The sequence below is a fragment of the Dryobates pubescens genome, chromosome 4, assembly GCF_014839835.1.
Source record: "Dryobates pubescens isolate bDryPub1 chromosome 4, bDryPub1.pri, whole genome shotgun sequence".
NCBI classification, from domain to species: Eukaryota; Metazoa; Chordata; class Aves; order Piciformes; family Picidae; genus Dryobates; species Dryobates pubescens.
The window spans coordinates 8,256,146-8,281,154 of NC_071615.1; the positions used below are offsets into that span (position 1 = coordinate 8,256,146).

At 41.7% G+C, this 25,009-nt stretch overlaps 1 protein-coding gene across 1 annotated transcript in view; it reads right to left on the bottom strand.

The window, feature by feature from the left end:
- Positions 1 to 2,251: 2,251 nt before the first annotated feature.
- Positions 2,252 to 25,009, bottom strand: part of VPS35L (VPS35 endosomal protein sorting factor like) — a 50,620-nt gene continuing 27,862 nt past the window's right edge. Inside the window, exons 24-31 of the mRNA XM_009899167.2 lie at positions 24,570 to 24,668; positions 23,733 to 23,810; positions 21,783 to 21,897; positions 11,399 to 11,538; positions 10,312 to 10,477; positions 8,394 to 8,512; positions 4,076 to 4,222; positions 2,252 to 3,200 (exon numbers count right to left, since the gene is read on the bottom strand). Coding sequence (XP_009897469.1) covers positions 3,102 to 3,200; positions 4,076 to 4,222; positions 8,394 to 8,512; positions 10,312 to 10,477; positions 11,399 to 11,538; positions 21,783 to 21,897; positions 23,733 to 23,810; positions 24,570 to 24,668 — 963 coding nt within the window. The 3' untranslated portion in view covers positions 2,252 to 3,101. The remainder of the gene's footprint in view (positions 3,201 to 4,075; positions 4,223 to 8,393; positions 8,513 to 10,311; positions 10,478 to 11,398; positions 11,539 to 21,782; positions 21,898 to 23,732; positions 23,811 to 24,569; positions 24,669 to 25,009) is intronic.

Genomic DNA, 25,009 nt, shown 5'->3' on the forward strand with positions numbered 1-25,009 from the left:
CCAATTACAAAATGCAAGGTAATTGTAATAATGTGCTTTTGGGTTCATTATACATCAGCCTGGATGAAATTTGTAGCCTTTGGATCTTCAGACAACCTGTACATCATGCATTTTGTGCACCAGGCATTTCAATAAGGGTACAAAATGAGGCTGCATTTGGTATGTCACCTTCAGACTTCAAGGCTCCTTGAAGTTACCAGAAGATAGTGAAAACCTGTCAGGTATTTTATTCCTGGCTGTGCCATTAGTTATGGGAGCCAGTGGTGTTAAGTTGTGGTGTAGCTCTGCTTTTTAAGCAGATAAAGGCCTTATGTCCGTGCCTGCTGTCGTGTAACAGTGGCTGACAAGCAGGGGAGCCACAGCCCCCCAGAATTAGGTCACCCTCTTGACTTCCCCAGCTCATTGTTTTTCCACCAAATCACCTCTGTTTTGATAAGATCATGCCAACCAAACTACTAAATTTCTTGCTCTTTTAAGGCAACCTCATTTTTCACCATAGTCTTCTCCAGAGGACTCCACTGCCTCAACAGAAGACAACAGAACAGCAGCTGGGTCCAATGCACTTGGGCAGCTCCTGAGGGGAAGTGAAAATTATGCAGAGGTCCCCTCTTAATGGGCACTGCCATGAATCTGCTCCCATAACTGGGAAGAGGGAGATGTTGAACCACTTCCTGCAGGGTCTGAACTGGTCTTTGAGGAAGGCATTTATTTCCTTTAAAGTGCCATTTAAAAGCATCACCTTGAGGTGAGTCTCTCTTGCACAAGTACTCTCAAAGCTTGCTTCAGAACATGGTTTAATGACCATGGTAGTTGATGTTTGGACTCTATGATCTTACAGGTCATTTCCAACTGACTTCAGTGCCCCCTTCTAGGCTTCAGCTGTTGCTTTACTTGAACTCAAGTAGTGGAAGTTCTGGGTTTAATACTGATTTAAGACAGATACTGAATTCAGGGCCTCAGCTACTTGCCTGTTGAAAAAGTGAATTAAAGGATCAGGTAGGAAAATGTCAACTAGTGACTTCATTTAGGAGAGGGACAGCATCTACAGCTTCCTGCTGCAGAGCCAGTTTTGGATAGGTAGTGACTTGTTTGCACTGCCCCTGACAGATGCCAAAGGTGATATTGGTACTAGCCTTGCCTTGGAGTAAGGACTCTTCCATTTAGAACTGCATAATGTCTGCCAGTGTGTGCTTGACTAGCTTTGTGGATGGCCTCACAGCTTGCTTCTGGTAACAGCTTGCACATGAGAATGTTTTAGTTTGAAAAACAAGACACATACCTGAGAAGAAAACTCAGCTTTTTTCAAGCAGCTAAAGCTGGCCTGGCCTGTGTAGTTGCTGTATACAGAAGAAAAAGGAGGTCTAGAGTAAGTGCTTTAACTAAAACTAATTTTGCTCTAACATGGAAGTAAGCTAAAAGCAGTTTATTAGAGTGCTTGTGTTAGCTTCTAAGCTAGATGTTTACAGTTTGCTCCTGATAACTAACCAGAGCTATTTTTGCACTAATAAAACCAGTAGTGAAACATTAAAAACATTTCTCATGGTGGCCTTGCATCGATAAAGAAACCAAAGTTACACTGTGCTCAAAAGACAACAGGCAAGGCTTGGTGCCTGCATGGGGAAGGGGAGTGGTTGGGACATTTGTAAGCCTGTTGTACGAGTTTCCATTTCACAGAATCTGGAACAACTCTGCACTGGGTTTAGAGCAGGACATTTACAGCTGCTTAATGTGACCCACTTGTTTTAGAGAGCTCAAGAGTTTAATCCCACTTACCCAGTTTGTGGTTCACATTTCCAAGCCCAACAGGAAGAATCATCTCCATGCTGTTGAGAAGTGTTTTGGGCAGCTGCAGCAAGAAGGAAAACTAAATTAAAAGTGGGATGTGATAACATGTGCAGCATTATTATTTCATTATCTATCTATACTTTAGACAATTATTTAAGGAAAGTCAGTATAATTAAAATAGCAATGTACAAAAGGTTGGAAAGGTTCTGTATCAAGTTGGTATCACTTCATAACTCTTGTATTCCTGCAATTTTTCTCAGCTAACACAGGTAGTCTCTCTTCAGTTCTCTACAAATTTAACACAAAATACATATTTTAGTTGCACTCTGTTTCAGTAACCACTGAGGAGATAAAAACATGCAACAAGAATGGTTTCATAATTTGAGTGGTATTTATCATCAGCTTGCTAACTCCTTAAATACATGGTTCCAGCAAAATGAGTTACTTGTTTTGCTTAATGAACCCCAAATATCTCTTCATATCCCCATAAGGATTTAGCTTATTAAAATACTTACCATGAAGCAAAAGCAGCAAGGTCTCAACATGGTTCCTTACCATGGGACAGAAGGGGTGAGAGTGACATTTTATTGGGTGTAATAGCAGTGCATGTAACTGAATTCCACAAGGGTAGGGTGATAAATTTATATACAAAAACTCCCCCAGAACCACCAGATGAACTGCAGTTTGCTTTATTCAGTGACAGTGTACTTTGCATACATTTCCATTTTTCTTTGCAAACAGCACTTAAAGATTCCTTCCATTTTTCAAAACACCACTGGACTCAAATGAAAACATAAAACACATCTGTGAAAATGCTCTGTAGGAATTAGAACAGCAACACCTTGGCCATTTTTCCTCTTCTACTGGAACTGACCAAACAAGTGTTGGCAGCATCCCAAAGCACAAAGGTGCCTTAGGGGGATTGTTACATTGAAGTGCTGCTTTCCACACAGGAGAAAAGACTGTTCTGCAAGTGAGATGAAGTTTGGAGGCTGGGAACTGATCCATGCAGATTATCTTCTTTTGTTACTAAAATGACAGCAGATTAGATTTGGAAAGGCTTTTGCAAGCCGAGAGGTTCAAAACAGCCTTTACTGAATCTAAGTCAGCATTTAAAATGAGATTATAGTGGTAAAATTGGAACCAGAAACTCAGGTTAAATTATTGCACTCAGAACAGTTTTACCTTTACCTGTGTCCTAGTAAATCTGCCACACTAAGTAAAATAAAACTACACTGAACTCCTCCAAATCAGTGACTTTGGCCTTGGCTACATGCTCTCTTGTACAGATGACTGCTTGGAAAAAAAGGAGTGCATCAGGTCCTGGACTGCAGAGGAAGCCGAAGGGCCAAGTCTGTGAAGTGACCCATTTCAGGTTGCTTGCTTCGCCTCTTGATGTAGTCTAGTGTCTTCACCTGGGTATGGAGAAAAGGTATTTTGAGATTTCCAGTGTCTTTGTCTTTTCTCATTTCATAGGCCATCATTTAGTCCACGTGAAGCTGTTTTGATAGACACGATTGCGATTTTCCCTCAGTTTCACCGGCTGCGTGAGCACTTGCATTTCTTACTCCAGAGCTCATTATCACCTACATCTTAAAGCCTCTAGAGTGCCCACTTTCCAAACTTACACCAGGCAGTTCCTCCACTAAACAAAACCCACTGTATTTCTCTTCAAGACAGCTTTCTGTACTGAAAACAAGCTACAGCACTCAACATTTCCAACGCCTTTTAATGTGTGAAATACATTTTAAAGTGCTAGAAAGACAGAGCACTTGAAATAAGCTGCTTATTCATTAAGCACCATTTAAAACAATTAAGGGGTTATTTTTAAGCTCATTAAATTATTAATTTTAAGAGAGCAACTTGTAATGATCTTGCATTTATTCAGACAACCAGCACCAGAACAAGAGGACACAGTCTCAAGCTGCACCAGGGGAGGTTTAGGCTGGATGTTAGGAAGAAGTTCTTCACAGAAAGAGAGATTGGCCATTGGAATGGGCTGCCCAGGGAGGTGGTGGAGTTGCCATCACTGGAGGTGTTTAGGATGAGACTGGATGGGGTGCTTGGTGCCATGGTTTAGTTGATTAGATGGTGTTGGGTGATAGGTTGGACTCGAAGGTCTTTTCCAACCTGGTTAATTCTATTCTATTCTATTCTATTCTATTCTATTCTATTCTATTCTATTCTATTCTATTCTATTCTATATCAGGAAAATGTTGCCCTTTCCCAAATGAGGAGTTCTAAAATTTCTCAAGAACTAAAATTTCTCTGCATGATTTATTTCCCTTACCATGGTCTTGGTGTCAGCAAAGCCATGCTTCTGAGCAAGATTCCAGAGATTGACTGCAAGCTGGTTGAGTTTGTTGTTTCGCAGATCCCCATGAGCTAGAATAGTGTTGAAGAAGTAGAGTGCCAGCTGGCTCTGTCGCTTTAGGGTCTGGAATGAAAAAGAAATTGCCTGTATTACCACAGAGTCATCCCAAACCAGGCTGTACTTGCTTTGTAACACACAGCAATAATCTCAGACACAAGAGCACGGGCACGTCTTCATGTTCCGTTCTAACTGCGACAGGCACTGACAGGCATGAATCAACCCAAGCTGCTGCAAATAAAATAATTATACAAGACTCCTACATCTCATACCACTATGGCACAGCTCTGACACATTTTTAACTCAAGAATCCCTACAATTGCAAAGAAATCACCTTCCCACCAACCAACCTCATGCTGACATCACCATAGCTGTGTATATTTCTTTTCATCAGTCTAGCTTAATGCAACTTTAAGCTTTTTCCAGCAGTCTATTCTGCTTTTATTTAGCTAACTAAAGATGTTTTTCCTGCTGTTTTTCCCCTGAAACTTTGGTTATACCAATATATTTGTGCTATATGTGCAGCTACTTTCCCTAAAATTGCTGAAGAGAGAATGTGAGCAGGAGTGATGCTTCATGGTGATCCACCATGGAAGTGCACCATGCCCTTCAGCCTCTGTGTGGAGGAGTTCTGGGGCACCAATGATCCTACATTAAGCTTAGAGGGTTCTACCATCCTGATTTGGGGTGAGCAGAAAGCAGAAGAAACTAAAATGCACCTGCAGATTCTGCCTATTCCTACAGAGTAAACTGTGAAGGGCTAAAAGGGCTGAAGATGTATCCAAGAAGTACTGTTTTTCTTATACTGCTGTGCTGCAGCTGTCCTTTGGTTTTTGCTTAAAGCAGAGCTGTATCTCACACAGAAACCAGAGTGGCAAAGGAATAATTAACACACAGCATCCATCTGAACACCTTGGTTAATGAACTTAATGCTGCACTTCAGCCCTTTCAGTTCAAAACTTGCCAGGGTAGCTAACAGACAGAACTTAGGTACAAAGTTACAGGAAGAATGAGGCAGAGATTGGGGTGGGAGTGCAGTGATCACTGACTTGTGCGCTATTGACAGGATACCAATGGAGTCATGCAGCCTCTGCCCTTTCCCTTAGGGGCTGAAAGTGAATTAAGTTCCATTCTCAGTGCCAGCAGAAGAGAGGTCAGGTGCTATTAATCAAAGAAATGGCACACAATGAGCAATCAGTCCTCCAAATAGATATAGAAAAGGAGACAGCCACACCATTAAAGAATTGGCTAACTAGAAAAGAGGACACAGCATGCCCCAACTAGAAGCATCAGACTGCTACTGTACCTATGTGACACACAGAGGAGATTTATACATGCAGAAAAAGATCTGATATATCAGAAACCGTGTGCTGCCAGCACACACACATGCATGCAGATGCAATGCCCACAGCTGCTCAGGGCCCCAGGAGAAGTTCCCTTAAGCACTAAATTAATCACACAAAATTAGTAAGGTGACAGCTTGTGCTGTACAGCTACATTTGCAATTTTCACCCCTGTAGCTCCAAAAGCTGTTTGTAGGCTTAAATTCCAACTGTCATTTGGGAGTGTTGAACTGTACTCTGTACCAGACAGAGAAAAAAACTCTTCACTCTAGTCCAGTAAGTGGTAACACAGCAAGCAGGAATACAACAATAAAAGCTTAAATGCCTAAGTATTGATCTAAGTATTCCTCTTGTATCTTCTGCTGAACACAAACTCCAGAAGAGGTTCCTGGGAATTGCTTGGAGATTTAGGGTCAAGAAGGGGGACAGTTGAATGACTTGGGGAGGATGCAAAAGCAGCAGTACTCCAGTTTGAGTATTAACTGGTGAGGTTTCCCAAGCAGTACCAATGCATATGCAAAAACCAGTCATTAATATCAGGCTGATGTTTTGACTCATTTGAAACATATGCACTTCAGAAAGGATCATACTTCAAAAAATGTCTAGAAACACATTCAAAAGCTGGGAAAATGAGATGCACACTAACTCTCATTGTATTGGAGTAGGTCTAACAGACAGAACTTTGGCATCTAGTCATCAGTTACACAATGCAAAGTGGAGAGGCAGCCTCAGGTATGCAGTAAATCCCACATCTGAACATGAACACAAACAGTCAAACAAGACTTCATATGTTGAACAGGAATGTTTGTGTAACATGGCACTGACCTCCAACCCAAGGGAGATATCTATGCCAGCATGCTGCCAAGCCTGCTGACATGATTGAGACTGAAGTGTGGGTGGCACTCCAACTCACTGGATATATTCACAGGCAGCAAGGAGAAAGCAATAGCTCAGCTATTTGGCAGCCATATCTATCATGGGACTAGTAATTCCCACACCAGAAAGAATTGCCAGCCTTCCAGACAGCACATTTTCCATAATCTTTGTTTCATTGTTATCAGCCTTTTTCCAAAGAACAAACTCCATCACCCCCAAACGTGACCCCTTATGTCCAAGCCCCTCCACCAAAGTGCAGAGCAATGCCCACATTTCATACAGTGTAACAGAAAACCCAGCATCTTTCATACAGTGGGTCACAAAATTCTGGCTAGCAATTCCAATATTCATGCCTTTTGCCAGACACCTACATCATAAGGATTCCTTGAGCCTTTTGTTAGAAAAGCAGTTGTGCATTTAGATAGGCTGCTTCTCTGAAGGTGCCCCTAGCCTGCTGCTGTTCCCATGTACAGCCTTGAAGTAACTGGCTCTGATCCCTAAGAGTCCACCTGTAGCAGCACACAGCTCAGCATGTCCTGTAAGCCTGCTCCAAGGCACTAAACAGATCAGTCTCAGCCAAGTCTCCGTGCTGATACAGCATCTGTTTGCTTGTACTACCTGAACTATCTAGCCCAAAATTAATTCCAGTGCTATTGTGATGATGGTGTCTGCATCCTTAAGATCCAAATCTAGGCATTCCTAAAGAAAGCCGTGGTGGGCAGTCTTGCCTTTCTGTAGAACCTCTCACATAAACCCTTTGGGAGCCTTTTAACATCTGCTAGTTGACTGGAAGAGATCACAAGCTGCATGGGGCATGGCAGGTGCTCAGCACTCTCATTACACAACTGTCCTAACAAGGGACAAATGAAGCATCTAGTACCAACAGCAGCTGATGCAAATTCATTTATAGTACAAGGAAACAGTGATTTGAGAAAGGAACCAAGCTGCAGCTGGGAGCTCACATACCACCCAGAGGACCCTATTTCACCACTCATCTAGCACAGCAACATGGCCAGAAGAAAAAGTGCCTTCTTTTGGATACAGTCCTTGAAAGGGCAGTCCAGAACCTCCCTCGAGCGTACTCAGTCTCAGTGACAGCTTCTGTTGGCTCAGGGTGCAGGAACACACCTGTAGTTACAAGCAGGCTGAAACATTTTACTCTTAGCTCTATACTGGCACTATGGGAGGTTAATCTCTATTTCAAACTTCTTAATGTATTTTTAAAGTTTTCAGTATTCATAGTGCTGCCTGCATCAGTTTGATTTTTGCTCTAAAATTAATCCCACAAAGACATGCTCCACATGGATCCTGTGGCTCACAGAGGTCCAGACCATACTTTCCAAAGCCATTCTGATTTATTTGTTTGGGTTTCCACCACTTACCAAGTATCTTACAGACATGCAGAAACAATGTTCCAAAGTAAACTATTTCTAGTCTTTAAACTCCACCATCACACCAGAGACAATGGTGTAATAAAAGGATTAATCTGGGAGTCATCCTACACTGAATCTCCATAACCAAAAGACCTCAGTTAATTTAAAGCTAACTCTAACCTCATAGAGCATCATGTTCCCATAACCAGACTACAGCAGGCCTCAAGGTGGTTAACTTCAAGCTAACTCTCACTACACTATGCTGCTCTGCTGTCCTCATCCTGTACTGTAACAGAGGCACCACCTCTGATGCACTGCCACAGCTGCTAGCACTAAGCACACCAGAGGAGCTTCCATGGCTTGTCAGTTCTATCAGATGATCCATGTACAGCAAACAGCTAAGAGGAGAACTTTACCTGCATCTTAAAAATGTATTATAGTTGCTAAGTGATTGATCTCTTGCACATCATTAGGTCTCTCCACCACAGGCCTACTTAGGTGACTGATTCACCTTTTAAACAAGTAATATTACCTAATTTCCTCTTGTTTTAAGGGTCATGGAGTGCCTGGTCAAGAAGGTGGTCCATTTATTCAATTCCAAAGAACTTTCAGTTTTGTATTGAATAAAGCTGAGTTGGAACATACCTCTTCCTTCCCAAGGGTTTTCAGATGATCCAGGATCTGTGCTATCACCGTTTCACACAGCTTATTGATTTCTGCCAGGAACTTGGAGTCTCCACCATACAGAGCATCATTGGAATCAACTGCAGAAATGAATTCAAGCTTAGGTCTGGCTAAAGAGCTATGCATTTGATTGCTACACAAAACACCAGCTATTCATAGCAGACCAGATTTGGAAGTGGTAAAATTGCTCTCCTCCATGAAACACAAACAGAACACTTCTTTTAAGTGCCCATCACTTGGTTGCCTACTATGTCCTCTTGATTTGAGCAATAAAACACTGCAAAGAATCTTCTAGCTTAAGGCCAGTCCTGTCTTCCTGGATGCAGTCAGGTTCAAAATAATTGCCACAATTAAATGCAAATTAACATACAATGCCAATTTGTACTTTTCCCACAGAGGCAAGACTCCCTGCTCCCATCAGTTTAGAAGAGTATGGGCATCATCCTCAATGGCAGCAGCAGGACTGGGCCAAACAGTTTGTGTTTTACTTAGTGAAAACAACAAGAGTTGGAACTAGAGGAAAATGCATTTTCACTTCTTTTTTTCATTATTACCTTTTCCTCCCCCCAAAATAAAACCTTGAGTACCTCAAACTCCTGGAGAGAAATTCAGGAAGTGTATTTGCATTTTCAAAGACCTTGAAGATCTTGAAGTTTTTAGAGCTTACATATAATTGTGATTTTAAATATGGTTATTGGTTTAATTTATAATGTTTAATAAGAAGTTACAAGAAATTTGCAGGTTTAAGTGTACTTTGGGTAAATTAGAGGGCATGTAAGATAAAAAGGGTTCCCCTGTTCCCAAGTAAATTTCATTTTAAGAAGCAAAGGCACCATGGTCCACCTAGAAAAAAACCCAACATCATCCAACTACAGGGAAACCTGCTTATAGCTCCATGGTTCTCATTAAATTCTAATTCATTTAGATTTCTCAGCTTGGGATTATGCAGCTAATTTGGTCATATGAAAAATGGAGTGAAAGGAAAGCAGCTAACCCACATTTCCTTGCAGAATTTGAACAGCAGATTTACTACAGAGTAGTTGTTCAACTGACAGCCATGTTCTATGCTGCTAACTGCAGGAGATATTGTGTCATGGTTGGTAACTCTGACAGACTATTCACCAGAAGAACTGCAGGATGTATTTCAGCCTTCCTCTTTGTGAAAGCCCTGTGCAACTAATAGAGAAAGCCAAAATAACTTGGCCTCTCAGACTATACTAATCTTGCCAGCATGCTTTAGAAGCCTTAATTAATACTCTACCTTAATTTAGTAACCTCTCTATAATAAGACATTTTAGAGCATATAAAACAATTATGACAAAAAGACTACAGCCATTTTCTAAAATCAAAATTCAGAATTATGATATTATTTTTTTTTCCCTCTGGGTATTCTGAAGATCTTTGTAAATTGCCACCACAATCTCCAAAAGTGAAAGCCTGCCTTCAAAGCAGCAAATAAATCATTTCAGTAATGAAGACCAGGCACTATATTCTGAAAACTGGAGCTGTTAATAAAGGTGAATGAAACACCAGCCAGAACTAGAAATCAAGTTGATACTCTAGACTAAAAGAAAGCCTCACAAACATACAAAATCTCTAACATTTACTTGAAAACTTCACCTTTATGCTATTTGCAACACCACCACCAGGAACAAACTACGTAAAGGCCTCTGCAGAGATTCACTTCGCAAAACAGACTGTACATCTGCTTGGGAACTTCCTGTGATTATTTTAAGTTACAGTATCTGGCCTGCAGGGGAAAAGAATCCATTCTGTAAGCCTGACTACTGCTGAGGTTCATTAACTAGGCCCAATGACAAAATGCATGGGTAACACAACACCACAAACACAAGGCTCCAGAACCACCCTGATGCATTACCTTTATCTACACGGTAGATGTATGCTTCTTGAGTCATTGCAGACAGCAGATGCAAAACATTAGTATAAATCCTGACTTTGTCATCACTGTTATCCTCCCAGGTATAATCCTGGATCACATTTAGTAATCCTCGCACAAGGAACAACACTCCTTGTTCTGGATGGTCCTACAGAGAAGGAAAAAAGAGTCAAAAGCAACACTACGCCCACCCCAAAACAAAAAAGGGGATTATTTGTGGTCATTCAGTGGAAATTACAATATAGATAAAGCTGACAACTGCTGTGCTTAAGTGTGTTTCCTGCAAATCCTTCTAAACTTTTGTTCAACAGGTGTTCAAGAGGAGTCTGGACGTGGCACTTGGTGCCATGGTCTAGTCGTGAGGTCTATCGAGATAGGTTGGACTTGATGATCCTTGGGGTCTCTTCCAACCTCAGTTATACTGTGCTACTGTTTCAGTTTCTTTTCAAGATGCCCCTTTGAGCTGTAATCATAAACTTGATCCAGGCAGCCTCCACAGAAACTTGGAAATGCTTTGTGTTCTACCCATAAGGGAGAAGTACAAAGTTAATTGGCAGCTCCGTAACAGCTAAGCCTTTAATATTAAACACATTGAGAAGATGTTTTGGTTTTTTTAATTGTTATTTAAATCATGTCAGTAAGCTGACTGGTGAGTTTCAGAAGAAAAGCTACACTGGGAAGGCAAAGTTACAGACAATCAGCAATCTTTTAATATGAATAACCCTTCCACAAGTATCAGACTTTGAGTGCTCTGCTAGAATACCCCTTTTCTGCAAGGATCTGTTAAACACTAAGTGATGTTTACACAGTCAAGTGATGGTGAGATTTCATTCTAGCCTAATTCCAGTGAAGTCCAAGGTCCTACTGAGAAAGGCAATGCTGGACCTTCACCTCCAAACAGTTGTTCTGCCTCCCCATTTTGCACTGGGGCGGGCGATTTTGCAGCCAATGAGCAAATCAATGAGCTTGCTTGTGGAAAACCAACCCCTGCATCTCCACTCTGGATTTTTAAACAGGAAAGTCAGAGCAGTCTGCCAGTCTATGTGCTATTCACACCCCCCCAACTTACCGGAACAACCAATAGTGTGGAAAAGAAGTTACAAAGGAATTCCAAGAGGAAGGCATCGGAAGGCCGCATCTTTCCATCTACGCTGATCGTTTTGGGCACTTCAGGAACAAGGCTCACTGCAGCTTTGAAAAAAGCATCAGCTACAAAACAAAAACACAGTTGCTGTATTATCACTCCAACTGTGAAGGCAGTCATGCCTGTGACCCAGTGACTGCTCCCAGTTTGTTTCAGACTACAGAAAATGAGTGTCTGCCAAGAAACTCGAGACTCAGCAGTCCAAAGCTATGGGAATTAAATGATGCTGGGTTTTCAAAAGGAATCACTCGAGACTTCTGAAGTTTCAATTCTGCTCTGCCTAACAAGAAGACACCACTGCTTCAAATATATTACATACAGAATAACATTAAAATATAATAAAAAATCAGCAGGATTCCAAATTAACTTAAGAACTGTTTATACCAGGAGAGTGAGGAATCCGAAGGGGGAGAGTGGAAAGATGATGCCATCCTGTTCACTAATTCCTTCACAAAAGGCTATAAAAGTTCTAAGAAAGTACAAACAACTTCATTTCTCTAAGCATTTAGTCATTAAAACACTAATGTAGTACTAGAACCTGAGGTATTATTGCTGGTTACCTACATGATTCTTCCCAAGAACCACAATAGAGAAACCATCCATCGCTGTGGCCTTGGCAGAATAACTAATAAGAGGTTTTTTTCCATAACTCTTTCTTATGTCTCTAATGCTGAAAAAAAACCAAACAAAAACCCCCCAACCAAAATACTAGAGCATTTGTTCCTCAGTTTATTAATAGTCACAAATTAAAACCAACAACATTTTTCCCTCTTAGCATATACAGGAGGTATTTTAGGGTAGAGCTTCACCAGAAAGTTTCTGACGGCAACATTCTTGTGTGCTTTCTCGGCTACATTTTGAAACACCAAAGTATCCAACTGCCATTCAAGTTGTTCAGCCACAAGCTTCAAAGCACCCTTCAGAATGAATACTGTACCTTTATTTTACAGGAGCAGAAACTGAGAACATGAAACCAAATTTTAGCAAAGAGAAAAGGAGACTTTTTGGTGAAAGCCAAGAGGCGGCTTGGAAATACCACTGCCGGGCAGGCATGGGCATTTCCAGCAGTGCTGCTTGCTCTGGAAAATTTCATTTGAGCACATAAGACTCCAAGCAAATTTGCTAAATATAGTACCAACTGCTATCTAATTTAAGCTTATGTGGAATACCAGGGGAACATGTGCTTTGGAAAAACTGTAATTCTTCTGACTCCTATTTCTTTTCAGCGCACAAGTGAGCGCTCAAGTCCTTCTGAACACTTTGGTATTAAAACACAGGCTCCTTCAGTCAACCAGCATGCTTCAATTCATCCTGCACATTTGGTTTTGAGCTGAAAGAATTTTCTATTATCATCTCAAACAAAATGTAAGTTTGTACAGCCAACCCAAAGGAAGGCAAGTAATCTTTCTCTGCGCTGTATTAGAGAACAGAAAGCAGCAGCAGATGTCCATTCTAGCACAAGCAAATGAATTGCTGTCACTTCCACAGTTGTCTCAGCAGGAAAAAAAAAGTGCATGCCCCACATCACCATATAATAAAAACATGAGACAAGACAAATGAAAATATGTGTCTCAGAAAATACTCTGCATACCGAAGTAGCCAAGACTGTGCAGAGAGCGCTCCTGTCTGCTGAAGTTACTGCACAACGGGGCAGGAGTGAGCTGTGCAGCAGCTGGTCTGTGCAATGGCAGACAAGAGCTGCAAAATACCTCACACCTTAATTTACTGCCTGCTCTCCCATCAACCACAGCCCTAGACATTCACCTTTAAACTGCCACAGAACAAACCTGAAACCTCTTCACTACGAATAACTGCAATTTGATTCAATTTACTCTTCTTGACCTCCTGCTGTTGCTGCAAACCAGACCTGAGCTGCCTTCTCATCTGGTGGAGCCCCTTCAGAGCTGTGAGCTGTCTCATTAGACTTGCTCATAAGAGCAGCATGCCCGGCTCCTCTGCGGCAGCTGCTGTTGGGAGTGAGGAGAGACCCCTCCACACCACAGATGGCTCACCCTTGCTGGGACAAGCTCCTCTCTGCTTCCAGCTTTTTCTGCCTATCCACGGCAGCCACACAGCTGCTGTCTCCCTGCTGTCTCCATGTGGCTGCTGTCCTCCACGACGGGGCCGTGTTTGCAGGTCACCCTTGCAACACCCTCCCCCACCCTGAGCTGTCCCAGCACAGCAGGGAGACTACAGGGCTCTTGCGCCCACACTTTTGATTATTCTTCCCGGCCTTGCTCCCTCTGCCCCCCACACAACGTGGCTAAAATAGCCACAGAACACAACAGCAGGTAGCTGCATTTTGTGTTTGAGAGCTGGGTATTTCACTTTGGTGCACCCAGAAGTACTGGCAAGGGAATGTACGTTCATTTTGCTCCAAATTCAACTGGTCTGTGCTAACCACAGAATGATTCTTACATCAGAACACTAAAGCACATTCATCCCAGGTATATGTGCTTTGTATCAGCAAAAAGAAATTCACTTGAATGCAAAGGTTTTATTAGAGACTTGCCAGAAAACTAAGTGCCCTCCAAACACCCTGTTCACTTACAGAGAGCTGTCAAGAGTACACATCATGCACTGAGTTAGGAGGGAAAGTTCACTAAATAGGCTGTCACAGATGTGCTGTTTTCTTTAGTGACTATGAAATAAGCATCAGTATTTAATTCTGAATTACACTAATTCTGAGGCTATGCAGAGGTGTTTTCTCTATGTCTTTTAAAAGTTGATTTATAAAGCTGCCGCTGCTGGGATGATTCAAGAGAAAGCAATACACCTGATTTTCCTGGCTTCCAAAAGGTGTAAGGGAACACTTAAAAACCAGTGAAACCCACAACAATGTTATGTTCTTATTTTAAAAGTGCAGGATGTTGTTTTCTTATCTGCTGAAAGTACCATACTGCTTCTGAAGTAAGCCACTCTTAAGTTGGATAAGGGGAGAGCAGCCTGTGCGTTACAATAAATCATCATGATAAAGTCTTCCCAGACTGCTGTTAATATCTTGTGCAGTGCTCCGAACATGACATACTTCATGCTTCACTAAATTCATCCTTTTCACAGCAGCTCCTTCATTATGGTTCACCATAATCCTATGAATCTTTCCCCCAAGTATCCACACTGACCTTCAGGCTACACAAACTAACAGTTTGGGTTACCCAAGTCAGCACTTCCAGTAATACCCTCCAGAAAAAAAAGCAACTGAAATTTGTGCTCAAGGCTTTGCTGTTGCCAGTATTCCTAATGGCACCTCCACATCCACATGCAATTATACATACACACAAATACAGGTGGCTACATGTATTCCTATAGGTCTCTTTACATATAAAAATGTAGGCAGTTAAACTAAAGTTTCCGAGAAGCAAAAAACCAAGGGGAAACAATGCCATTAGAGAGGGGGAAACAATTAAGCTCCTTAAGGCCGCCTTCAAAGAGCAAAAGGGAGAGTTTGACATACCCACACAAACTATTTTTAGTCACAGATACAATTACACAAGGCTAAGTCCACCCAAATGACAAGACTGGGGACCACATGCAGCCTTCTCCATTCCACCTCACCTTCATGCCCCACAACACTGTCAGCAACTCAGAAGGTGTTGTTTTCACATTTGACAGATGTTGGAAATGTAATGAAGGCTTTTACTCCAGTCCAAAAAAATTAGTGGGAAGCAAGCAGGAGTAGTTGGGGGAGGGATTGGTGTTGCCTTTTGTTGCTGTTAAATAAATGAACACATCACTGTTCTAACAGCAAGCATTGCAAACATTCGTGACTCCTCCTCCTGACATTGGTGAGGACACTGTGAAAGTTTTGCCACATTGCTGCAATGCATTGCCTTGAGCTACTGAATGTTCTTTGTCTTAAAACCCTTTACACATCACTTCCAATCCAAAAACTACAAAGAATTATTCGAAGTAACAAAGGTGAAAGAAGAAAATGAATGCAGTGCTGCTTCATGAACTGGAATGTACTACATGAATTCTTACCATTTCATACTAATTCATGCTATCATTTAGGTGCAGACAAAAAGGTAATTACGTGGATGAAGCTTGCTAGTGTTGGTTTTATGAATAGCTTGATTATAGATTGTTACCAAGGCCTTAATGCTTCCAGCCAAAGGCATGCAGGGAAAGGAAGGTTTGTACAGGGAGATCATACAGTATGGGCAAGGACACCAGATACAAGAGATTGCATTCTTAGGCTGCAATCAATAAATGCAATGCAAAAACCACCATCCCATCCCCTCAAAATCCCCAAACAATAGAAAGCAGTAACAACCACAAATTTCAGCCTGCCTCTCTAAATTCCATGTAATCCCTACAGACTGTGAGGTAAAGAATCATCATCAGTGTTCAAAGAAGAGTTTCACTAGTAACACTGGAAACTTTGACATTATGAGTGTTATAGTTACATGCTGTAGTTTCTTATGGTTATTACGAGGTGAAATAACCTAAATTTGAAACAAGCAGACTCCAGGAAAAAGAAACAAAAGCTCATACAACACTGAGGAATCAATATGGTTTTGCAAAGAGAAATCATTCCCCCCAAGTCTCTCAAATTTTCCAAAGAACCACCAAGCTTGTGCTTCAAAGTGATCCACTTAATGCAAACACTTAGACTCTTTAAAAAAAGCAAACACTCACCAATGTCTCTCATACAAAATGATCTTAAAATAACTAAGCTGACAAAACACAAGGAGGAAAGTCCTCCTGAGGATTCATAACTTGATAAAGGATGGGGTGGATGGGCCAAGGAGCAGGAATAAAAAGTTTTCCCAGTGGAGTGAAATGACTACTGTGTTCCTTAAGGTATTGCAGAGACACATCCTTAGGATGGGCTGGGAGGTGACAGTGCTTGCAGACTGGTCTGGAAGGTGACTGCAAAGCATGGCAGGTGGATCTCATGATGCTGAGCAATAAAACAGCAGATGAAATCTAATATTAGTGAGGCATGTGGGGAAAGAGACCCTTGGTATAACTGTAGAAAGTTAAGCTCTAAACAGACGATTTACACTCATGAAAGATCTTAAGAGTCATTATAGATGGTGTCTAGAAAGCTACATCCTTAAACAGCTGTGGAAAAGGCAAGGGAATTCCAAGAATCATCATGACAGTACTGGAAAGCTGAGGTGTCGTTGTACCATTCATACAGCTCTTGGGTACCATTCATACAGCTCTTGGGTACCTACACCTGGAATGCAGCCCTGAGCTTCCTGCTTCCAAAAGGAAGAAAAGATTTCCAAGGTGTTTCCTAATTAGAAGAGACTCTCTACTGACACAAAAATTAAATTCTTCAGGAACTTATCCACCCCATCATGAGCAAAATGAGGCAAGAATCATCCATTTTTTTCACGGTATCACTCGCAGGTCAGCTGCATGCACTGAGAGACTCAGCTAAGAGTTCAAAACTATACAGAAAGAAATCCCTAAATGGTACATTTCCAAGCAGCATGGAACTATGGAACTCACTGCCACATGCAGTCATGAAGGCCAAAATGTAAACATTTAATAAAAGTTCAGATTCCTAAGGATTGGTCCATCCAGTTCATTAAAAACTGTGGTCCACGTGCAACCTTCGTTGAAGGACGTGTTTAGACCACCTACAGGTGAAAGCTAGGAAACATCATTCTGCATTACTGTTTCCTGTATGTTCCCTTAGCACATGCTGCTAGACACTTTCAAAAGCAGGTCATGGGCTAGACAGACATGAGGAACTGACAAACTGATACAAAATGCTGGTCTGAAAAGCTCACAGAGACAAAGATGTCATTTCTCCTACATCATGTGGAAAAGCTATTGGTGGGGATAAAGAAAGGAACAAGAAACAGGTCTGTGAATGGAAGTTTCCAGCTATGGAAATCCCAAGTAACAGGAAAGTCATAATTTTGTTCAAATATGGCAATATTCAGTATTACTAGTAAAGAAAACAGTACTTCTTCCATTTCTCCCAAAGCTACTTTGCTGCCTTCAAGGAAAACAGTATTTCAACAGATGACAGAGGCAACATGTATGCATCTCACCAAAATCTGTAACTGAGAAATCCTCTTCAGGTCCTTATGTCTCTAAATTCTTTGCCTCAGATTGTCTCTCTCTGTATATTCTATTTATACTCTTCAGATCTATAAAGATTTTAGGAGACTAGGAAGGAATACTAAAAATTGAGACAAATCCACTGAAACATTATTAGACTAGAAGCACACTAAGCACTGCGTGCTTTAAAACTGAAATCTGCATTTGCTAACCAAAATAAAAGATCTTTGTCAGTTACCCTTTGCTGGAAGGTGTCCAGAGAAGGGCAACAAAGCTGGTGAAGGGTTTGGAGCACAAGCCCTATGAGGAGAGGCTGAAGGAGCTGGGGTTGCTTAGCCTGGAGAAGAGGAGGCTCAGGGGAGACCTTCTTGCTGTCTACAACTACCTGAAGGGAGGTTGTAGCCAGGTGGGGGTTGGTCTCTTCTCCCAGGCAACCAGCATCAGAACAAGAGGACACAGTCTCAAGCTGTGCCAGGGGAGGTTTAGTCTGGATGTTAGGAAGAAGCTCTTCACAGAAAGAGAGATTGGCCATTGGAATGGGCTGCCCAGAGAGGTGGTGGAGTCACCATCACTGGAGGTGCTTACAAAGAGAATAGATAGGGCACTTGGTGCCATGGTTTAGTTGATTAGATGGTGTTGGGTGATAGGTTGGACTCTATGATCTCAAAGGTCTCTTCCAACCTGATTAATTCTATTCTATTCTATCAGGGGGCCAAGGCTCTGTGCTTTTATGAAGTTTTATGTTTGATAATATCCCAGTGCAATTAGTCCCACAGAACTGGCTGAATGACTTGATTTGCTCAGCATGTTACTTCGGAGGGGAGGCAAGGATTTCACAGCCTTTAAAACAAAACCACTGCTCAACACACATCACCAGAAGATTGTGTCACCTCTACCCACCTGCTGAAGGCTGTGGCCAATAATTAGAAAACCCTCCTTGACAGGCAAAGCACCAGGGGAGGAAAGAAGCAGTTAAAATGGTACCTCTGTCTCAAAAATCCCTAAGTGACACAAGGGAGCATGCATTTAATCTCACTATAGTCCAGGCACTGCCTCTGCCAGCAAGCATGACTGATGAGAATTTACTGTTCTGCGCTGGCAGCATGCAGCGCTCTGTGGCTCGGTTAGAAGAGATGGAAAGCACATCTCTACAAGATCTAACATCTTCCTTTCCAAGGTAGGCTCTTCACAGGCTCTCCAGAGCCTCAAACTGTGCATCCAGGACTAAATCACCTCAACCATTCTGAATGTAATTACAGATTCATTCTATTTAAAGCCCTTCTTGCAGACAAGAGAGCCAATAGTCGAGTTCAATACATGTCAATCAGCACAGCTGGACAGACAGCCATCAGTGTGTTAATCCTGGACCTTTCATGAGCCTATTAGATTCCTTTTTCTGATCCATTTTCACTGTATTAAAGAAAATCTATTCCAAGAAAAATTACTATTACAGTTTCCTAACACTGAAGTATTTGGGTGAGTTCAAAAGGAGCACCACACAGTTGCTTTGATTAATGGTGTGGCAAATCCCAGCAGGCTCTGATTTGATAGAGGAAATGGGAACAGCAGGATGCTGGGACTGATGGCCTGGTACCACTGCCCCTGGAGACTGGGAATGAGGCACAACCCAAACCCCTCCAGTTAGAAGCAGATTAGCTGTGGCTCTCCAGTTGTTGGCAGTTTATGAGGGCAATCTTCAGCCTGGCAAAGTGTATTTACTATTCTGACCCACTCATCCTCTTCATAAAAAGAGGAATCTTTTCATTTCCCCTCACCTACCCTAAAAGGTAATTTTACTCCCTTTTCAAGTTAGATACACTGGCATTTAGAGAAATCTTCCTAGTGTCACCAGAAATCTATCCTGTGAATTTCAGTTTTGTTAGATGTTGAAGTGAAAACTCAACTGACTGAATTGCTGGACTCCCTGTGGGTAGTCAAAATTACAATAAAATAAGGGGAAAAAAATCCAAGAATTTAACTCACTAAAACAAACAGCTGGAATCTCTAAAGAGAAGCTGCTTGCACATGCTGACTGAGCTCTCAGATCAGGTACATTACCTTTCAGTTTTAACTCTCTCCCCAATTTTAAACTGATTAATCTAATTCCAATCAGCATAAAATAAAGGTTACACAGAAGGCAGAATTTTACTTCCTAGCCTAATGCTGTCATTAATTGCACACTCTTAAAAGCTCCACTTCATGCTGCATTGGTTTTAGTAGACCAGTGTCTAATTGGCCTCAGTTAACTCTCTGGATTTAAATCTGCTGTTCTGAATTAATTAGTACTTCTTCACATGCATTCAACTGAGGTATGAATTAAACTGTGCTTTAAGTAACTTCCAAGGACACATCATCTGACTCCATCACATCAGAACATGCAAAAGCAGTTCACAAAAGCGTCCCAAGACTGGTGTCACTGTTGCCTAACTGGGTAACACATGCAAGTGACATGGCTCTGAATACAAATTATGCCCCAAAATAGCTTTTCTAGATAAGCAAAAATAAGTGTGTAACAATAAAACCTTGGTAAGCAAAATGAGCTATCGAACACTGGAGTTTTGCCCATGCTTTGCTTCAACAAAAGCTGAGTTGGACACAGCATCTGTGTCCCTCTCTGGCTGGTGGGTCTAAAATTCAGGACAGCTATGCATTTCAGATGTTTTGAGTGCATGATACTTGAAAGATATCAATGAGGATGCTATTCATTGTTTAGTGAGTGTACCATGTTCAGATGTCAAACAGCTGTGCACATTTATAAACTCTGCCACTGAAAAATCTGGACCATTGCTGGGGCCCAGGAGCCTCACTCAGAGAAGACTTGAACCACAAAACCAGTGAAAAAGCAGTTTAGACATTGAAACATTATTAAATCACAGAATTTGGCCCAGCACAGGCAAGGCGTCGTCCTCAAAGACAGAACACTGCAGAAAAACCATTCTAGGTTTGCATCCAACAAGAGATGCACTGCAACACACCAAGAACAACAAATACTGATAGAAAGGAAAAGGTGAACTGCTCAGTTACAACAAAACACCAGAGCCCATTTTTGGTAAACCCTGTTATCTACAAAGAAACTGCACAGTATCATTTGCACAACAACAGAGTTTGCAGATCTTTTATATGCACAATGTACTTGGACACAACAGCCAGCTCTACTCTAAATCCCTCTGCTTTGCTATATGGGCAACATCAAATTCAAAACAAAGAAATACAGCAGTCACCCTACACTAAAAAGTCTTCATCAGCATCCTAAGTCAGCTTGTTTGTGCAGCTGGAACTTACTGGTAAATACAGAGCTTGGAAAACAAGCTCTCATGAGGAAGCACAGAGCTAAACCAAAACATTCATAGCTATGACAAGAGACGTTGCAAAGCAATCAATTTATTACTTTTCACAGCTCCAGTGAAAACACCTTAAGGAAAAGCTTTTCCCATGGGAAGCAGCTATTTAAAGTCAGTATTACAACTGCAAAACAAAGTAGGATGACATCACTTTCAACAGGAAAAGAAAGATACTGCAAATGGTTAAAATATGATAGAAGCCTTCCATTTGTGACATGAGCAGGAACAACAATGTATTAAATGGTGATACAGACTTAATGCTCATTCTGCTGCCAGAGTAGCTCCAATTTCTCCCCCGCTCCCCCCCTTACTTTAAATCAAGCTAACAGGATGGCTGAAATCTGTATACAGGCCCTGGTCCAATCAATAATTCAGATTTTAAAAAAAGAGTATTTTTCATTCTTCACATTATCTAGTGTTACTCCATTCTTTCACTCTGATACACCGCCACATTTTCTTAGCTAAGCACTTATCATGCACACGCTCTGACTGCAAGTTTCTGGTGTCATTTACGTAGCTTTTAACTCTTTCCCAGCTTGCTGCAGGGTTTTGTCAGCCTCTGAATTACCACACAGGTGAGCTAATTCATTTTTCCTCGGTGAAAGTGCACCATGTGTGATTTGAGTGCACCATGTGTGATTTGAGTGCTTGCATAATTATGCAGGAGCAAAACATTCTCTGCTTTCCCTCTGATTTCTAAGTAATTTATGACAAGCTACCTCATAGCCATGACTATGTCAACTAGAGTCAGCTGTCTAGGTTATTGAGATCACAGGATTAGTGTCAGAATTGAAAAGCTGCTTAAATGTGTTGAGTTTTCACTGTAACAGTGCTTTGCTTTAATTGTATCACAAATACGTGACTGATGAGCTCAGCCAAGTTACTACTCACAATTAGAAATCTTGCAGAAATAAGAGAATCTTTAAGTAGATAAAATCCCTTACCTTGTGAAAGGCACTGATTAGCCAGAGCTACCTGTCCAGAGTGTAAATAGAGATTGAGCCGGGTGAAGATACCGCTCAGGGATGGAATGGTAATGAAGCAGAAGGCAACACAAGCCTAGAGGAGATTTGAAAATAACAAAAATGAAACTGAAGAAGATTCCCAGCTTGGAGTTACAGCAATCATTACTGACTTCATACACAATTAGGAATCAAAATCCTTACACCAGTTTTGGGGAAGACTTTCAGCAAAAAGCAAATATTATGTGAAGTCCAAAATCAGCAACTTCAAACTTCCTATGATTATTGCAGTACTTATAACAATACTTGTATTGCTGTCCTTACAAGTAGATTAGCTCAACACTTGCTCAAGGAGTGCCTCTCTCCTGGGGTAACCAACTTGCTGCTCAAGACCAAAATCTAAGTAGAAAAGCAGACTACTGGTCCTCAATCCATTTGCTAAACTGGGCAAAGCAGGTGCACTGTGTATGCATGGTGGGAAGAAGCAGCTCTACGCAGCATGCTGCAGCTTTAGACCTCCTGGAGCAGCCCAGACACCTAGGTGGAGAGAGCAGCTCCCAAGCATAAGATGTTGGCCAGTGTCACCCCAGCTAGCCTTTCCTAGACAAAGGCTAGCTGGGGTGACACTGGCCAGCATCATGCACTGGTGCTGTGAACAAAAATCCATTAACAGTAGCACGTGAAAACACCTTCCCAACACACAACCACAATGAGCTGCTACACTTCAGGTGAGAAAAAAAAGGAACACAAGCAACGTGCATAGCCTGTGCATAGCTCAAAACTCATCTGCCCTAGAAGTGTTGGACCCAATCTCTAGAGTTCCCTTCCTACCCCTACCATTCTATGATTCTATGACCACATCTGACTTGACTCAGAGGCACAAAAGCCAAGAGCAGAAATTTGGAATTCAAATACAGCTTTCAGCACACCTGCACCGATATTATGAGACAGAAGTTCAAATCTGTTTTCTCCCTACCTCTTCTTTCTGTGACTGGGTTACACAGATATTAAGTATTTTATTCAAATGTAATTTCAAAGGCTGTCTTTTCTAGAACTCACAGAAACACCTCTCCAATAAGCCTTCTTTTAGAGAGAGAGCAGCAAGACTGACTCTCCCCATGATTACTAAACCATGGCACCAAGTGCCACATCCAGTCCCCTCTTGAACACCTCCAGGGATGGTGACTCCACCACCTCCCTGGGCAGCACATTCCAATGGTTAACAACTCTCTCTGTGAAGAACTTTTTCCTTACCTCAAGCCTAAACCTCCCTTGGTGCAGCTTGAGATTCTGTCCTCTTGTTCTGGTGCTGGTTGCCTGGGAGAAGACACCAACCCCCTCCTGGCTACAACCTCCCTTCAGGTAGTTGTAGACAGCAAGAAGGCTCCTCTTCTCCAGGCTAAACAATCCCAGCTCCCTCAGCCTCTTCTCACAGGGCTGTGCTCGAGGCCTCTCCCCAGCCTCGTTGCCCTTCTCTGGACACGTTCAACTGTCTCAATGTCCTTCTTAAATTCAAGGCCCCAGAACTGGACACAGGACTAAAGGTGTGGCCTAACCAGTGCTGAGTACAGGGGCACAATACTTCCCTGCTCCTGCTGGCCACACTATTCTTGATGCAGGCCAGGATGCCATTGGCCTTCTTGGCCACCTGGGCACACTACTGGCTCGTGTTTAGGCAGCTGTCAACCAGTACTCCCAGGTCCCTTTCTGTCTGGCTGCTCTCTTCCTTAACACAAAACTCTTCTTAGACGCTTTGGGGCTTGGTTTTTATTATTTTCTTTTTTAATGGCAGCAGTAAGAAGAGAAAATGAGACTACAAATAGTGTCAGAAAATACTAACACTGTTTTTTGCAAAAAAACTAAACTTAGGTGGCAGCAGCCAGTAGTATCTGCTAAGAAGGCAGGCTCAAAGTTTATAAGAGTAAAACCTACCCTGACAAATGCAGCAGTCTTTCTGGAATGATTTCCTTTCATCACCCTTCTTGTTTCCATTGCTAGCTGGTTCACAGACTACACAGGAAAAACAAAACCAAAAAGACTTATTAGGTCAATGGCATGTAACAAACTGCATGTTTTACTGCACACATTTAGAGGACAGGAGCTGCCAAAAATGCCCCCAATATGGTGTGCCCTCCCTGTACTATTGGTTTTTTTACTTGGAGAATTTTAGCAACTGCTTTTTAAAGCAAATATGACATTGGAGGTTTGTGAATGTTTTTAGCTATAGGGTAAAAACAATGATTTCTAGCTAAAACACTTAAAAAACAAACAGGCAAACAAACAAAACACTACCACACAAAATACTGAAAGGATTTAAGAGATGATACAATGCTGCAAAGGAATCAGATGCAGCTAATACTCACCTGACATGAGGCTCAATACAAAAAAAGAGATTAACCTTCCCTATCACAGCAGGACTCTGCCTGTGTCTGCAGCCAGACACATTCTAATCACTCTTAGAGGGAGGGTTACAGAAGACAGAACCCAAATTCTGCATGCACAGAAGTGCTATTTATTTTACTAAACACAAAATTTCTTGCAAGATTGGCAGTTTCCTTTGTGGCAATGATACCATGCACGCCTGTCAAGCAAGAACTTCAGAGAGTTTAGGGTGATAAAGTGAGAGGTGAGATCAAAGTCTACTTTAAAAACACCTGATAAAAAGGCTTCAGACTTATTTTGACACAGACCAATAATCTGGGCAGGGAATGGGAGAACTGCAAATATATTCCCAGTTATGAAGAGCATGCAGATGAAACTGTAGCTTACGTGAATCAGCTGGATTAGAACAGGCTCCAGGTTGCAAAACATTGACCTGGCTTCGACATAGAAACTCAGCTGCTGCTCAAAGTCACGGCCAAATGAAACCTAAAAGACAAAAGCCCCTCAATTTTACCTTTGCAGGCCATTAACTTCAAGAAGTACAAAACTGCCTGTGGAAAAACCATGGGTGTTAAAAAATTATAAACCCCATACAAGAAAACCAAACCAGCATTCATGACAAAATAGAACCTGTGCTTTTCACTGTCTGTGTTCCAAAGGAAAGGTTTCAGGAAACCTTGACAGCCTTACAAGGGGTTTTTGGTCTACACTCCACATCATCATCTATTTTACAGATCAAATCTTTATCAAGAATACAACATTTAAATCCTAGATTTGTGAAGTATTCTCAAAGCTGACAGAACTCCTGATTCTTCACAGAATGGGGA